This window comes from Amphiura filiformis, chromosome 4, assembly GCF_039555335.1.
Source record: "Amphiura filiformis chromosome 4, Afil_fr2py, whole genome shotgun sequence".
Classification (NCBI taxonomy): Eukaryota; Metazoa; Echinodermata; class Ophiuroidea; order Amphilepidida; family Amphiuridae; genus Amphiura; species Amphiura filiformis.
This window is the reverse complement of record NC_092631.1, coordinates 27,337,177-27,353,979: the sequence shown is the minus strand read 5'-3', so window position 1 is coordinate 27,353,979 and position 16,803 is coordinate 27,337,177. Positions and strand designations below refer to the sequence as shown.

Below are 16,803 nucleotides of genomic sequence, written 5' to 3'. Positions count from 1 at the left end.
CATGGTTTTTATAATTATCTTGTAGTTGATGATACCATTATACTTATTTGTAATACTAGTATTTTGTAAATACATTGTTAATACTGTATGCTATTTTTGTAAATATTGTGTATCATAATAGGGTAAATTGGGGTAAATGGAACGCTTAAGCAATAAATCACTTTCTGTGGTCAGGAGGGTATCCATATAGAATCAGAATCAGAATGTTTTATTAACAATTACCGAACATACAGTATGGTTAATACACAATACAACTATAATTACATATGAAACTACATATGATTTTTGTTTGTTTCAATAAGTAGGCCTAGATAATATGTTTTTACAACTTGTTTTAACAGATAAACTCCCATTTTATGGCTTTGTTTCTTGTATCGGTCCAAATACATGCATGGTCATGGTGTTCCAGTTACCCCAACAAATTGGGGTAAATGGAACAGTGGGTTGGGTAATTGGAACAAGGGGCATTACTTGCAAGGAGCCTACATTCATAGCTATATTTACATTGAAAAGACATCAGAATATTTTATTTAACATAATATTTTGTGACTAAACAAAAGATTAACAAAAATAATTTTGTTTTCATGTTTTTTTATAAACATGGTAAAATACCACGTAAAAAAACACTTTCTCTCGGTACATAACAGAAAAAATGGTTTTCAGATTTTTAAAAAATCAATAGGAGGCCTAATCTACCATGAATTAGTTATTTGTAGTATATAATTTCATAATAATTAAACCAATTAGTAAAAAAAATATTAACATGTTATATATATTTGAAGTCAGTCAACCGTGTTCCATTTACCCCAAGTAAATCTGTTGTGGGGTAAATGGAACACCAAACTAATTAATTAGCTAATTAGCATATTAATTTGCATAATTTCATCATTAAAATCTGCTATTTTATTGTTTAAAACATTTATGTTATTGTAGAAAACAAACATATTGCCAATATTGTAAGACAACTCTCAGCACAACATTCAAATATTTAGGAATCAATACCCTTAAATTAGTAATGTTCACTGAACCGTAGCACCACTTCAAGGTCAGTGACAACATTTGAGATTTTCTTCCACTCAAATACCGAGTAAACCCACACTTGGGGTATGAAACGAAAGCAGAACGTATGGCGTTGGGGTAAATGGAACAGTCGGTATGATGTTGCCCAATTTTTTTCTTGATTGAGGGAATTGTATTCTCAGCGTTCCATTTACCCCACCGTTCCATTTACCCCAATTTACCCTATATTTTGTTGCTATAACATGTATACAATGAGGGCCTGCTTGAAAAGCAGTGTTTGTCACTGAAGCAGTATTACCCTCAATAAAGAAAGAATAAATAAATAAATAAATAAATAAATAAATTTCCATTGGGGTCACTCAGCCACAGGCTTTTCTGCAGCCACATACGGGTTTCCCAACAGGTACCTTGTTCTTTTTGAAGTGAGGAATTTTGTCGTGTAATTAGTTCTACCTGGTCCTACGGGCTCTGGATATCCAGTTTTCGGCATGCGAAAAATATTTTCACGATTTCTGAAAGTTTCATCACTCATATTGATTTGTTTCTAATTGTGTACCATGAAAACAATCAATTTATAGAAGAAATATATTCAAATGTATAGGACTAGTATTGGAAAGTGTCTTGTCTTTTTTTCCAGGCCAAAATATGTCGTAACACAGTGCAACAACTTTAAGCTTACTCAAGTTTTTGGTGACAATTTCATTGAGCAAATCAAGCTGCGACAGAACTTACGATGTTTGTATGGTACTCATAACAATTCCTTTAAAATGGCTTCTCCTGTCAGTGGGAAGAAGAAAGGTGAAAAGCCGCAGCTGAGGGTGGTCCGTGTTCGTGAGAAGAAATCGCAATATGGCAGTGATAAGTGGCCAACCGTTTCGCTACAGATTATTGGTAGCGGAACTAAAGATAGTACAGCTTCAGTGATGATAATTGCTGGGACAAATAGGTAAAGTATTTTGAATGTTAAAACCCCTATGATGTATTATTATACATGTGATTGGTCTGCCACACCAATAATAAATATTAACCTCAGGTTACATTATTTCTTGCAATTGCATCCAAAATAATGGAAAGACAACAATCTGCCATTCTCTCTCAAATTCGTAAAGTATATAAAATTTACGTGGCACTAACATTTTTTTGGTGTTGGAGAGAACATGGTTTCGCTGTGAGTAAATGAGCATGTGAAATAATACATCAACCAATGCATGTCCCAAGTTAAATATAATGTGCAATTCAAAATCCTAAAAATGAGTTGTGCCTTTTTCTCTACAAAACTTAAGGAGGAACATTATTTTCATGATTTATGGGGATTCATAAATATGTAGATAACAATTTTAAAAACTTGATGACATGTATTTATTTAATTTTGATTATTTCGCAGAATGATATTTAATTGTGGAGAAGGTATGCAGAGGCTGCTATTGGAAAATGGGTAAATATAAAAATAACTTGTGCAATCCTAGTGACTGTGTGTATGTGTTGGAAGAGTATTGATTACAATATACATGTATTATTACATTTTAATTATAAAAAAGCAGTTTGTTGTGTCATTTAGCAAAATTCTATAAGTTTTAAATTGAATATTATGAGAAAGCATATTTGTGACACAATCTGGTCCATGGGGGCCAAAGGCGACAAATTTGAAACTGAGATAGAGGCAAAAATATGGAGTAAAAAACAATAAGATACATAAGAAAATACACATCACAAAACCTCATAACTTTAGAACCAAGTACATGTATGCTAGACCTTTAGGGTTTTCAGTATATGATAGGCTAATGTTACCGGTACTACAAGATAATAATTATAGTAATTCAATTTTCAAAAATGCCTCCTTTGGCCCCCATGGAGCAGATTATGTCACATTTATATAATAATTTTATCATATATATATATAAAATTTATTATATTATTATTATTATATTATGTCACATTTGATTTGAGAGTTGTATGAAGAAAATTGATGCTTAAACTTCATTGTATTTTGCACGCAAGATTGATCTATTTGTGCTTAATTTTGTTTCTCTTCATAGCATAAAGAGCATGTCCAAGTTTCAACATTTATTCTTCACAAGGTTGACATGGGACAATGTTGGTGGCACTATAGGTAAGCTGATGTGTTTGGATTGTTTTGTTGAATAAGGTATGAAAATATGGCAAGATGGACAGTTGTGTGCTGCATGTCTGGATATTACCTGGGGGTGATCTGTTTTAGTAGCAACTAGGGTTTCCTGTACTGCACTGCAACATAATTTAAATGCTGGTATAATAAAATGCAGAACTCTACCAGGCAATACTTTTACACATCCTGGTTCCAAAAGAGCTGACATTACTTTTAATTGGAAAGATTACCCTCAGGATCACTATAACCCTGCTAAATGTTATCTTCATTAAGGCTTCATCTCACTATAACCATTCTAAGTTTTATCTTCATTAAAAGCTTTGATAAAAATTGAAACTCTATAGCTATCTAAACTCTAAATAAACATATAGTTTTTTATTTGAAGTATTTTTTAAAATTTAATTTATGTTTCATCCTCAGGCATGGCAATAGGTCTGAAAGCAATGGGAGTTCCAAAAGTATGCCTACATGGCCCACCACAGCTGGTAAGTAAAATGTTACATTGTGATATAAAGCACAGTGACTCAAGCCCGGATATTCTGGTACCGCCCGTTTTTTCCCTACCCGGGTATAAATTCCATTTACGGATTACCCAAATTTGATTTTTTTTTTTAAAGTTATTTATTTTTTGACTTTGTAGTGTCCCTGGACCTAGAGCTAAATGTTAGGATCATTATTGTTGAATTCAAAAACAAAATTGTAGGCCTATGTGTTTTGAATAAATTTGTACTCATGTCATACTCTTTTAATGATTTCAAAATGCATTGAATTTGTATCCATTTTGAAATCATTAATAGAGTATGACACAAGTACAAATTTATTCAAAACACATAGGCCTACAATTTTTTTTTTGAATATGTCAACCATGAAAGATCCTAGCATTTAGCTCTAGGTCCAGGGACACTACATTATGTTTGATACGGGTACCCAGTTACCCGCCCGAAATTTACCTCGGGTACCCGAATACGTCATTACCCGATAGGTCATAGCCTTATTGTGATAGCAATGTGATAGAACAATGTTGGATCAAATTAAATGAATTTTGTTCATTTCATTTCTATTACCAGTATAAATCAATTCATAAAAAAAGTTAAAAAAGAAAAAAAAAGATAAAAAAATAGAATGTTAACAAAACAAGGAGATAGATGAAAAAGTCAAAAGTCAATAGGATCAATAGGGTCAATAAAACAAGAAATTGAAGTAGAAACTGGTCAAGTAAAACATGAAAAATGGTGAAAAAGTCAACAAAACAATTCCACCTTAGCCCATCTTTCAAAGACACATGTGCACTAGCTGTAAGGTTACCATTCTGGATGGAGAACCCAATGCTGATCTTGATAAAGTGATGCTATTATATACAAAAGTGTAATATTTTATGTAGTAAAATGTGTTTAACTAGCTTAATTATGTTAAAATCATTTACAGGAACAGTTTACACAAGCATTTCAGAGAATTGTCAAACATGAAAATCTTTATGTTGGTAAGTATGCACACTATGATAGTGTACTACAACATTTAAAAAAATGTAAACAAAGTAAAAAACCTGATGTTTTTTTATCTAACCCAACAGGTTACCCAACGATAATAAAGTCCAAGAGAAATAGTTGGTGTCAAACCACATAAAATTTATTTAAACACAAATTTTCGGTCATAAACCTTTGTCAAGTGTGAGGACCTTTTGCGTGCCGGAAAACAAAGGAAGATATGAGCAGAGAAATGCGCGAGGAGTAGTGAGGGGAAACAAAAAGTGGAAAGTGCGACGCCTAACGCAACGCAAAGGGGAAGACATGCAAAAGATCATAATCAACATTACTGCAAAGAAAAAGGAAGGAAGGAAAGAAAGAAGGAAATGGAAGAAAAGAAAAGAAAAAAGTCTGAAAAGAAAAAAAATGGAAAAGAAAAGAGAAGAGAAGAGAGAGAAAAAGGGGAAAGGGAAAAGAAAAGAAAAGGAATAGAAAAGAAAAGATAAGGAAAGAAAAGAGAAGAGAGAAAAAGAGAAGAGAGAGAAAAAAAGGAAAGAAAAGTAAAGAGAAAAGAAGAGAAGAGAAAAAAAATAATAGAGAAAAGAAAAGAGAAAAGAAAAGAAGAGAAGATAAAAGAGAAGAGAGGAGCGGAGCATGTGTTACACGAGGAGCATGTGTTACACAACATGAATGTTTGAGGAGCATGTGTTACACAAGGAGTATGTGTTACACAACACAATGTTTGGGCTTGGCTCTGTTCAATAAACATTATTGATCTTAATCATTGCAGAGACAAGGCCACACACAGATGGAGACATAGATATTGAGGCAGGAGTTATAACACCAGTGCCCTTGTTTGGTGAGTCATTACACTTGTAAATACATGTATTTTATTTTTAAGTCATCCTCATTTTAAGGAATACAAGGGCATTTACAGTGTAATTAGGATTCTCGTTCTAATTAACATAAACAATACCTGGAGCAGAACATGATTCAAAATAAACTTATAACACGAACGGAGATGGGAAACAGTTATATTTTAGCAAATTTTCGGCACCAAGCGTATCTTCTTCAAGCCTGAAGAAGGTGTGCTTGGTACCGAAAATTTGCTAAAATATAACTGTTTCCCATCTCCGTTCGTGTTATTTGATTTTACTTCACAGGAGTGTATCTGCATAGATCCAATTTAAGTATGTGTGTTTTGTCAACCATCTGTTTACAAACTCTCAAAATAAACTTCAAACACTCAAATTTGATTTGAAAATAGACGGAAATGCACCAAAAATATTGCACGTTCCCCATGCGGAAAAACACCAAAAATATTACACATCCCCATGCGGATAAACACCAAAAATATTGCAGTTCACCATGCGGAAATACACCAAAAATATTGCACTACCGCATGCGGTACTGTACATCCCGACCTGCATCACCGCATGCGGGAATGCACGTCGGGATGTGCAGTACCGCATGCGGAAGTGTGTGACGGAAGGTGCAGTTCCGCATGCGGGACTGTGAGCGGAAGCACGCGGTACTGCACAGATACCAGTCGCTTTTAATACCTGACTTTTTAGGTCATTCGAAGGAAAAGACCTTATGGCATCACAAGTTGTGTGTCTGTGTGAGTGTCCAACAACAATGTCATTTAGTGTGTGTGTCCGTCAACAATTATGTAAGGCTTTTGGTTAACATTTGGGTGTCATATGAACAGTTCAAATCCTATTGCAACCAAACTTAGGTCATAGCTGCATTATGGGTGCTTTCATGTATCGATAGGTTGCCCAAAGGAACAAAACCTTATGACATCACAAGTCATGTGTCTGGGGGTGTATCTATCAACAATTATTCAACTTCTTAGACTATACTTCAATACTACTATACTTGAGGCTCTATGGAAGAAAATGCCATCCCCGCAGTAGCTCATGGTCACCTTCTTTTGTTTTCTATTTAGCAAGTGCAGGGACAAAAATTGAAGGTACAAGTGATGCAGCATCTTCAGAATCGAGTAGTAGTAGTGCCAGTAGTGATGACAGTGAGCCAGAGATGGGACAAGATGCAACAGACAAACGTAAAGTGAGGTCTGACAAACCTAGTGGTAAGTAGTCATGGTAATAAGGTGGCATGGCTAGATATAAAAAAAAAAAAAAAGAAAAGCGCAGTGATTTATAGTGCGCTACGCACAGGCACAACGCCTAGACGTTGATCCACAAGCCTCAGCCCCAGCTCATCTGACAGCCATCTGATATTGGCTGTCAGATGTCAATTATGATGATGGTCTACCAAAGCTGAGCAGGGCTAATGAAATATAAATGGACTGCTGGATTTCTAGGTAGACTAGCCCAACAGGCTTGTGAAATTTTCAAAATTCTTTGAAGTCATCCTGGTGGTGGTGGTGAAGTTGAGCAACAAGTTACAAATGTGTGTGGGGGTGTGTGTGTAATATATAGATTATTTGACTGCTGCATAGCTAGAAATGTTGTAAGTTTCCTCAGTGATTTTCACAAATGTTATTGATTTTTATCTCCAATTTTGTAATCAGACTATTAGTACATAATAACACTGACTAATTTTATTTAAAATTTCTATTTTTAGGACCCAGCAAGAAAAGGAGGAGGGTAGCCACACCTAACTTGACTGTTGCATATGTTTGTAAGGTAAGTAGAATTATGAAACAATATGAAACGGTCTATTTATTAACATACTTTTTGTAATCTTGTCAAATTCAGAAGTTACAATATACTAGGATAGTCCAAATTCAAAGCTGTCAAAAGCAGATGATATGCTCTGTAGGAGTATTCACATCTTTAACTGTAAACCCCCATCTTCGTCTCTCTTTCCTTCACCATTTGTTCCTATCTTCCTTCTCTCTTTCTCTTTTTCCATGTTCCATTTCCGATAGTCTGATTGTTCAAGACTGTCAAAAGCTGATGTTTTGTATGAGTGTTCAAAAGTTCCCATAATACCATAGAACCCTCATCCCTCATCCTTATCTCTGTTCCCCATGTCCCTGTCAGTCTCCTCCTCTCTTGCCTTGCTTCCCACTCTCAATCTCTCTCAATCTCTTGTTCTCTTTCTCTCTTTTTCCATTTTTTTCTATGTTATATGCTAATTCTAATATGTGGAATGTAATTTTAATATACATGTATTGATGGGTAGGTGGTGGAGGGAGGTGAGATGTCCTAGTTACAATGTCCCAGTTAAAAATAATCAATCAATGTATTTTATTTTCAGTTGCATAGCAAACCAGGGAAGCTTCTGATGAACAAAATTAAGGAGTTTGGTGTGAGACCACAGTAAGTAGTGTTCAGGGCGTGGGTTGTGGCCAGGGAGTGGGTTGGGATAGCTCCTCAACGAAACAAAATCATAATATGTGACAGTGGCAGCCATTTTATTGTACCTCCAACTTTATTTGTGCCATTAACAGTGTAAATTGAAGCAAACAGGTGCTGACTTAATCTGGCGTAAATCTTAAAATGTGCTCTCAAATTGACTCTCAAAGGGATCCATCAAAGGAAACCTGACAACCCCCTCCCTCAAACTCAAAAGATCCTGACTATATATCGGCAGATGAGTATGATTTTAATGGATTTTGTGTGATTTGATTTGTTCAGTGGTCCACATCTCACAGATTTGAAGAAAGGGATACCACATACAACAGAAGATGGAAGAGTGGTAAGTCCTACACAATACATCCTATCATAAGTATGATTTCATACAATTAAGGGGGTACTACACCCCTCAATAAATGTGTGTCTATTTTTGCATTTTTCTCAAAAACTAATAACACAGTGGGAACAAAAGTTATGTATTTTATAGGGGCAAGGAGTCCAATTACTACACTTGAATTTCAGTGACCCAAGACAAGCGGTTTGTTATTTATGATAAGAAATAAGGTAACGCTAGGATGTACCTCATTTCGATCATATATACTGAACCGCTTGTCTTGAGTCACTGAAATTTCAGTGTAGTAATTGGATTCCTTGCCCCAATAATATACATAACTTTTGTTACCAGTGTGTTATTATTTTTGAGAAAAATGCAAAAATAGTCACAAATTTACCACAGGGTGTAGTACCCCCTTAAGGCAATAGAACCAAATTGGTTTGATGTTTCAATCAACCATCAATTTTTGGTCAATCCTTACTAAACTGAGCTCAAAAAGAAACTTATAATTTTTCAAAACTTGTGAATCACAAGGTCATATCTTAAAATCCTGTCAATCAAAATGAACCAAAATTACACCCAGGATTACTTCAATACTCTACTCAAAACACATGTCAGTAACCAAGCAGTTGTCCAACTGACACAACAGAAAAAAGCACTGACACAGAACAGCTTCCTGGACCACTTTCACAGCCCAATATTTGGTACCCAGTGCTGCTTTTTTCTTTTCACACACTTTCTTCTTGAAACAGGTCTTGTTCCACACTATTCCACTTACTCTTTGGGACTTATCACATGTGCAAGGATTTTGTACTCATTCTCACAGATTTCTTTTGCTGGGTGCCAATTATTGGGCTGTGAATGTGGTCCAGGAAGCTGTTCCATGTCAGTGCATTTTGCTGTTGTGTCAGTTGGATAACTGTTTAGTTACTGACCAGTGTTTAGAGTAGAGTATTGAAGTAATCCTGTGTGTAATTTTGGTTGATTTTGATGGACAGGATTTTAAGATATGACCTTGTGAAAAATTATAAGTTTCTTTTTGAGCTCAGTTTAAATATGAAATCAGTTAATTGATGTTTGTTAATTGTGATAATATCATTATTCATTATGAATATTTGCGTAATGATGCAACAACACTCATGTAAATACAAACAATAAATACTACACACTGCTACACCATACCATACAAATATTTTTCCATGCTGTACCATATCTATACTGTACTGAACCCTATACCACACCATACTTCACCTTCACCTCACACATACCATACTAAACACAGCTATCTGATATCATGTCATAACCACTCACAACAGCAAAAGTTCTAACTATATCAAGTCTTTACGACAGCAGATTTATGGCATAAAAATGAATAAATCTTCCTCACCATTATCCTGTTATACATATATATATATTTATATACAAAAAACAATTGCCTATGTGTTTTTTTTGTAGGTGAAGCCTGAAGATGTATTAGGTCCATCTGAGCCTGCAATATACTTTATAGGTAAGATAGTAACAAATTTCAAGGAGGTACAATGGATTACAATAGCAACTCCTATCAAAGTACTTACTTATTATAAACAGCTCTATTTAGAGCCACCATTCTTAGTCAGTGGGAGTGGTCTAGTTCGTAGACACATTTCTGATTGGACAATCGCATGATTTCGGGTGCCATCTATCAGGCCGTAGACGACCCCACGTCATCATGCGTCTTGATATTGCGTAACACGCGTGTAGAGGTGCGCGTATGTATCGCGCTGGATGCGTAGACTAGTGCGGAATACGCGAACGCGCTAGCAATACTCGCAACAGAATACGTGAAGTTGTAAACAAGTTTCGTTCATTTTATAATGAGGGAGTTTTTATGACGGTAACTTAGTTTTTGCTTAAAAATTTGTTTACAGTTATTAAAATAATATTTAACTGACTAAGAATGAGAATAAACGATAGGAATTTTTATTTTGCCTATCCTCTACCTATGATAGACGACAGGCAGGTCCAATATTTTTATCGTAGTGGCCGGCAGCCGGTACTCAAAATATTGGACCTGCCTGTCATCTATCACACGGTAGAGGATAGGCAAAATAAAAATTCCTATCGTTATTCTCTAATTCAAGGGGGTTAAGGGGTGCATTACCCCTGGGCCCGGGGTTCCTAGGGGCCTGTAAAAAATAAAGAAAACATACCTTAATGGGCCTATAAAAGCAAAGAAAAGAAGCCTCAGGGGCATGAAAAAGGGGGCCCTGACATTTGTGTTATCCCCGGGCCTGTAATGGCTCTCGGCGTCACTGCCACCATTTGGTCAATAGACAAGAAACAGTATGGTATAGAATCCGTATGTTTTTGTTTTGTCTCTATGTTTAAACAAATCATAGTTTCATTCATGTAACCTGCTAAGCCTAGACAGAGAGCACACAGAATCCCAAAATTAGCTCATTTCTAACAAGTTTGTAATGACTACTTTACTGTAGTATCATCATAGAAATATCATTATTTATCATTTTCCCTTCACACCCCGAAAAGGTCTATATAGACATATTTGTATGTTCTATCAAACCTGAATTTGCTGCATGATTCAAAGTAATTATTTGATGATTATGTTTGGTAATTTCAGTGTTAGAGTGCCCTTCAGAAGATTACGTAGAAGCTGTGACCACAAATGAGGTGTTTTCAAGGTAGGGAATTGAGTATTGTACCATACTGACCAGGGTATAGTTCCTTTTTTTGATTGTAAATGTTTCAGTATTATAGGGATGGGATTACATACTGCACAGATCCAACGGAATATGCGACTCTTCAGGTGTAAATATGCTGGGAAACATGTCACTGATCACATTAAGGTTAAACACTATTTTAAACTGTTGCGATTTGGTAGTTCACAGCATCTTGCGAATGGTAGTGAGCTTTGGCAAAAATTGCATTGCTCATTTTATAGTTGGTGTTTAGAAGAATTTAAATATCACAGGTATACTTTTTAAGGTTCTGTGGTTCTTGAGTTATGTTGTAAAGAGGGCTGAAACAACAGCACTTTTATAAAACGTACATAACTCATTATAACAACAATAAATCAAGCAAGTTTTCAAAGTATATGATTGATAGAATGAACTTTTGCAAAACATCAAAGTGTTATTTTCAATAATATATTGATTTAGATAATGAAAATTGATTTTTTGGGGGGCTGCTTTGACCAACAATACCTAGTCTACCCAAAGATAAGCATACAATATACTGCAACCCAAAATCCTGCATTTGTGCAAGATTGCGACCAAACTTTGGGGTTTGAGTCAAAATTTGTGAGATGGGATTATAGCGGTATTTTTGGTAACTTTGGTTTTCAAAACATGGAGGAATGGGATAACCTGGTATGGGATCCCTGTCAATAAAGTAATAAAGAATGGAGAAATATAGTGAATAAAAAAAATATGTATATATTTTATACTTATTCATTAGACTGTTCTCTTGTCATTCTCACAGACATCATGCAGGGAATGACAGTGGCACAGCTAAAATTGTTTTCCACATTAGTCCACAAGAGGTAATTGACAACTCGTCATATCAAGAATGGATGAAGAAGTAAGTAGAAATAGATATCAGATTTTATATCCTTCATTAATATATTCTCGTTCGTTAATTGGTTAAACGAGTATCATGTGACCAAAAATAGTTTTGCTATTTTACAAAACAGTCAAAAAGCCGATTGATGAGGGAACGAGGTACTATTCAAAGTACTATCTCCCGGAAATAGTTTTACTATCTCCTCTGGCGCGTATGACATCATATCCGGCGTCGCAGTTCCTAGTGGTCGGTGCAACTCGCCACATACGCGGGATAGCACAGCCGGTTCTGGGGTATTAATGTGTCATAAGTCATGTTGTCTTAGCAACTAAAATACGGCGGTTTCATGCCATAATCTGAGTTACATCAGGATTAGTATCTTAATATTGACGGCAAAATACTGACAGAAAACATGGTTACTCGTTTCACGGAGATATATGAGAGGTTACAACATTTTCACGGTAAGCTTTAGCCACTCAACTATGTGCGTGTTTTGTGCATGTAGGCCTACGTGCATTCAATCAAAACAAATCGAGGCCAGTCTAGCCTTGACTAGGCCTAGCCTAGATTTATACCAAGGCCTATGACTATGATAAAGGCCTTGCGTTTCTAATATTTTAACCAATTAATGAACAAAGAATATATTAATGAAGGATATAAAACAAATATTTACTGCTCATGAGGGATCTGGTGGAATCTATTGGTCCCCTCGGTGAACTGGAGACCGTTAGCCTACTATTTTCCCTCGACCTGGCGGTCTCGGGAAAATAGTAGGCTCACAGTCTCCAGTTCACCTCGGGGACAATAGATTCCACCAGATCCCTCATGAGCAGTAAATATTTGTATAATATTTAATCATCCGGTAGAGTTTTACATGTTTGTTGAATGCCAAAACTACTCCATGAAGAAGGGCATGTGTAAATAAATAAATAAAATAAATGTAGATATTTATATAGCGCTTTATGCCGTAAACAGCCTCAAAGCGCTTTACATTTATTCTGCCGTTATTAGAATATGTCGGAACCACGTTTGCTGCCTACAAATGGCGCAGGGTTCATCAGTACAACGACTGTGACTACCCCTAACAGCTTCCCATTGCACCTGGGTGGGATGAGGCAAGCGAGACAAAGCGCCTTGCCCAAGGGTGCAACACGGTGGCGGGACGGGACTTGAACCCACGCACGCCAAGCAAGCTCTCAGATTATGAGTCCAAGGCAGAACCACTGAGCCACCGTGCCCTCTTGTAGGCGACTGCAGGAAACTTTCTCTCTTTTGTTTGGTCAAGTGGGTTGTTGGGCACACTTCAAGATGAAAGACTCTACCTTAGGTGCTTCATTTGAATTTGTGACCCAATTTCTAGGAATCAACCCATTATCTTTTCAAGTTTACCAGATTGTGCAGAGATATCGGGCAATTTCAGTTGAAATCCATACACCCCCTATGGAAGACATAACCTTAAAATCTTCCACACAGGGAGTGTGAATTTCAATTAGGGCTACCTGAATGGATGATGCCATTTGAAATCTACACCCCATGTGTGGAAGATTAAGGTCCTATCTTCCATAGGGGGTATGTGGATTGTTAGGTACCTGTTATAGTAATTGGTGAGAAAGTTATTTCCAGGTGAATTATTGACTGCAAACCAATGTCGTTACTTGGACTAGGAGAGTCCAGACTCGACCGTGTAGGTGTCTTGCACAGGAAGAGGAATTTTTTATTTGCCATATGTGACTCCTCGCCACAACTGAGCCCGGATGTCGCCAGTGCCACTATTGAGATATGCTCCATCAAACTTAACAATAAACAATAGGAAAGAAAGGATTTATTGACTGTTTTATTGATTTTTCACTACTTAAATGTCAAGTACTATAGACATGATATACATCATTTTAAAGCTAATTTCAAGCAGAATATTTTGGTTGAATATCTCAAAAATGATGATTGGCGACATCCGGCTCAGTTGTGGCGAGGAGTCACATATGTGACCGTCCACGGCGAATGAGCCGTAAATTCCTCCCGGTCAATTTTGTTTTATTTCGTGTTTAAAAATAAACATCATAAACTTAAAATGGTATATCATTTGACTTCAAACGATATCCAGAAGCGGGGTTATGGTTTGTTAAACTTTGCTCCTTCAACAAAATTATAGCTTTTTTGTTTTCTACATGTGTCTCTTTTTCCACATTGTTGGCAATAAATCTCAAACAGTCATAATTGGCGGTCATTTCAAATCATCCCCAAGTCAACGAGGTTTAAGAAAGTTCTCTCATTGTTAATTGTTGGTTATGCATACCTGTACAAAATACAATGCCTGGTAACCCACCACTTGAACAGGATTTAGCAATATATGCAAACAAAGACCAGAGCTATTAAAAGTTCTATAGCCATCTAAGGTAGAAGCTTATTATCCACTTCAACAATAGGATAATTGATTAGTTTTTGACTATCGAAATGAGATGGATGTCGGGCCAGCTTAAGTTACTGATGAATATGACCTTCGTACACATTTTACACCGTAACTCAGTATACAATTTAGGGAATTTACGGCTCATTTGTGCTGCCGGGTCACATATATGCAACAATCTTTGTGCGTGCATGTTTACGATGTACATTTAATGTTGGGCCGAGACAGTAATCATAATTAAACAAAAAGGAAAGTTAGGGGGAACTGGCATATTTGAGAGAGGAAGTGATCATGACTACCAATAAAGATTCACCAGAAATCTGCTGTAGTTCAATGAGTGCTGTACCAGAATTCTTGAGTGTACAGGTTCTAAATTTATTTGTTTCTTAATTTATATCAGTTTACTAGAGCTTTGCTTTGTGTTTAAAACTCAACTTACTTAGCCATCATTGGATATGAGCCTAACCAACTTTGACATATGTTCACCATCACTTGTTTATTTTAGATTTGGCCCATCAACAGAGCATGTAGTCTTAAACCGAAGCAATAAGTCTCCTATCCATTTTGGAGCTCACAGACTGCAAACCAAACTCAACCTTCTCCATCAGGGAATATTTCCACAGGTACTGACAGCGAGTACAGAGAAGCACAAGACGTGTGCTCCTACAGACCAAGTAAGGTTCATTACAAGATTCCCTTTCAACAGGTTACCTATTATTCATTCCACATTCTCTTGGAGTATACTACAAGATTCTTATTGCGGCCGCCTACACAGGTACGCTGTCGCCAAGGTACCTGACTTGTGCACACAAAGTACCTACATGGTACCAATGATGTTACTGCACAGGACCCACCAGCAGTGATACTGTACTGGTACTACACTGGTACTCCCCTGGTACTGCACAGTACCAGCCAAGGTACTTGGCATACCTTGGCGATGGTGTACCTGTGCAGGTGGCCCCAATAGGAATCTTATAGTGTAATCTGTGTTTTTGGTCAGGGTGCTATTATCATTTGAGGGGCTCATTGACTACACACTATATGCAGAAGTTCTATCACAAAGTTAGGAAGAAATCAATAATATTTTAATAGGTTAATTATGTTCCCTATTTCAAACAATGATCAAGTCAAATGTTCCATTACCCTTTCTCATGTCTCCCAAGATCATTTGGAATTTGTATGTTTTATTCTCATTTTTGATAACATTTTATTTTAATCGCTAAAAACTAGTCCACTATCATCTATGACCTCATAGACGATACCCAGGATCCAATCAAATTTACAGCTAACAAGCTAAATCACAACCACTGAGCAAGAATCAATTATATAAGTTCATGGGTTTCCAACCAAGCCAAATTTGACATCTAATCGCGACTCGTGAGTGACCTGACTTTCAACAAGAACAGTTGAATTCAATTCAAATTTATTTCCAGTGAATATCAATGTTCCCTCTAAGGTCTGACTTCTCGAAGCTTGGCTGGTGGTTAGGCGTCCTAATAATAAGCCAGCAGCCTAGCATTACAAATGTGGATCCAGTTATTGATTTATATTTCTAGGTGATGTACGATGTGAAATTGTAAGCACTGGTATAGGACTAATTAGGCTTAAGCCTAATGGCTTAGGAAGCCTGGCCACTAGCCATGCTTTGAGAAACCGGCCCTAAGGATTTTGGTGTTGACTCAATATGACCATTGAGATTTTTGGCCACAATTAAAGCTTAGTCCTATATACCACTCATGTGCCATATATCCTTATACTATGATCAGCTCGTAATAGGCGAGAATTTTTTAGTTTTTGTTACTGCACGAGTCAATAAAGTCCAAATTTACACCCGCATAAGTTAACCAAAGCGCATGTTGGTCATGCCTTGCGCAAAGCGCATTTTGCGTAGGTGCTGCGCCCAAGTGTGTGTACACCATTCAATATCAATCCAAGATGTTATGAGTCCCGCCTACTATGAGCTGATCAGAATCTAGTGGGAACATTGAATGACATAACAAATGGTAACAGGCAGAATGAGATAGAACCACAATCTGTAATAATTATTGTTCCCCCTTCTGCCTTTAATTCTCAGGGCGATGACTCGTTTAGATTACAACAAGGTGAGACATTTATGTTGTATCATCTACGACCTGACCTTGGCTGGACCAGGTAAGTTTGGTCAAAATTGTCTGTGAGTTATGGTTTGAAAAATTCACACATAAAATCAATCTTAATCGTTGCTTGAAAGATGGATATTGACTAGCTGGTATGTACAGTTCAAGTTATAATGAAGGCAGTTTATGACATTATTATGTTTTGATGGATCCAGGTGTGAAAATATTGGATCCAACACATAATAATGATAAAATTGGATGCTTTACACCCAATATTTATTAGTCTCACTATGAGTTGTAAAATATTGGACTCGCCTATGTCTCGTCCAATATTTTAAAACTCATAGCTCAACCAATAAATGTGGGCTCAACCGATCCAATTTTATATCAGTATATATGTATATACAAAATATCTCCACTTAGATAATATAAGGACTTGTGTGCCAAGCACAAAGATTTTTCAAATTAGTGAAG

The 16,803-nt window shown here is 36.4% G+C and overlaps 1 protein-coding gene across 1 annotated transcript in view; it reads left to right on the top strand.

Moving 5' to 3' along the window:
• The first annotated feature begins 1,501 nt into the window (after positions 1-1,501).
• Positions 1,502-16,803, top strand: part of LOC140150095 (zinc phosphodiesterase ELAC protein 2-like) — a 28,600-nt gene continuing 13,298 nt past the window's right edge. Inside the window, exons 1-15 of the mRNA XM_072172100.1 lie at positions 1,502-1,966; positions 2,405-2,455; positions 3,057-3,130; positions 3,566-3,630; positions 4,571-4,625; positions 5,399-5,467; positions 6,560-6,703; positions 7,201-7,262; positions 7,840-7,901; positions 8,220-8,280; positions 9,727-9,778; positions 10,889-10,949; positions 11,749-11,847; positions 14,739-14,907; positions 16,308-16,384. Coding sequence (XP_072028201.1) covers positions 1,614-1,966; positions 2,405-2,455; positions 3,057-3,130; positions 3,566-3,630; positions 4,571-4,625; positions 5,399-5,467; positions 6,560-6,703; positions 7,201-7,262; positions 7,840-7,901; positions 8,220-8,280; positions 9,727-9,778; positions 10,889-10,949; positions 11,749-11,847; positions 14,739-14,907; positions 16,308-16,384 — 1,454 coding nt within the window. The 5' untranslated portion in view covers positions 1,502-1,613. The remainder of the gene's footprint in view (positions 1,967-2,404; positions 2,456-3,056; positions 3,131-3,565; positions 3,631-4,570; positions 4,626-5,398; positions 5,468-6,559; positions 6,704-7,200; positions 7,263-7,839; positions 7,902-8,219; positions 8,281-9,726; positions 9,779-10,888; positions 10,950-11,748; positions 11,848-14,738; positions 14,908-16,307; positions 16,385-16,803) is intronic.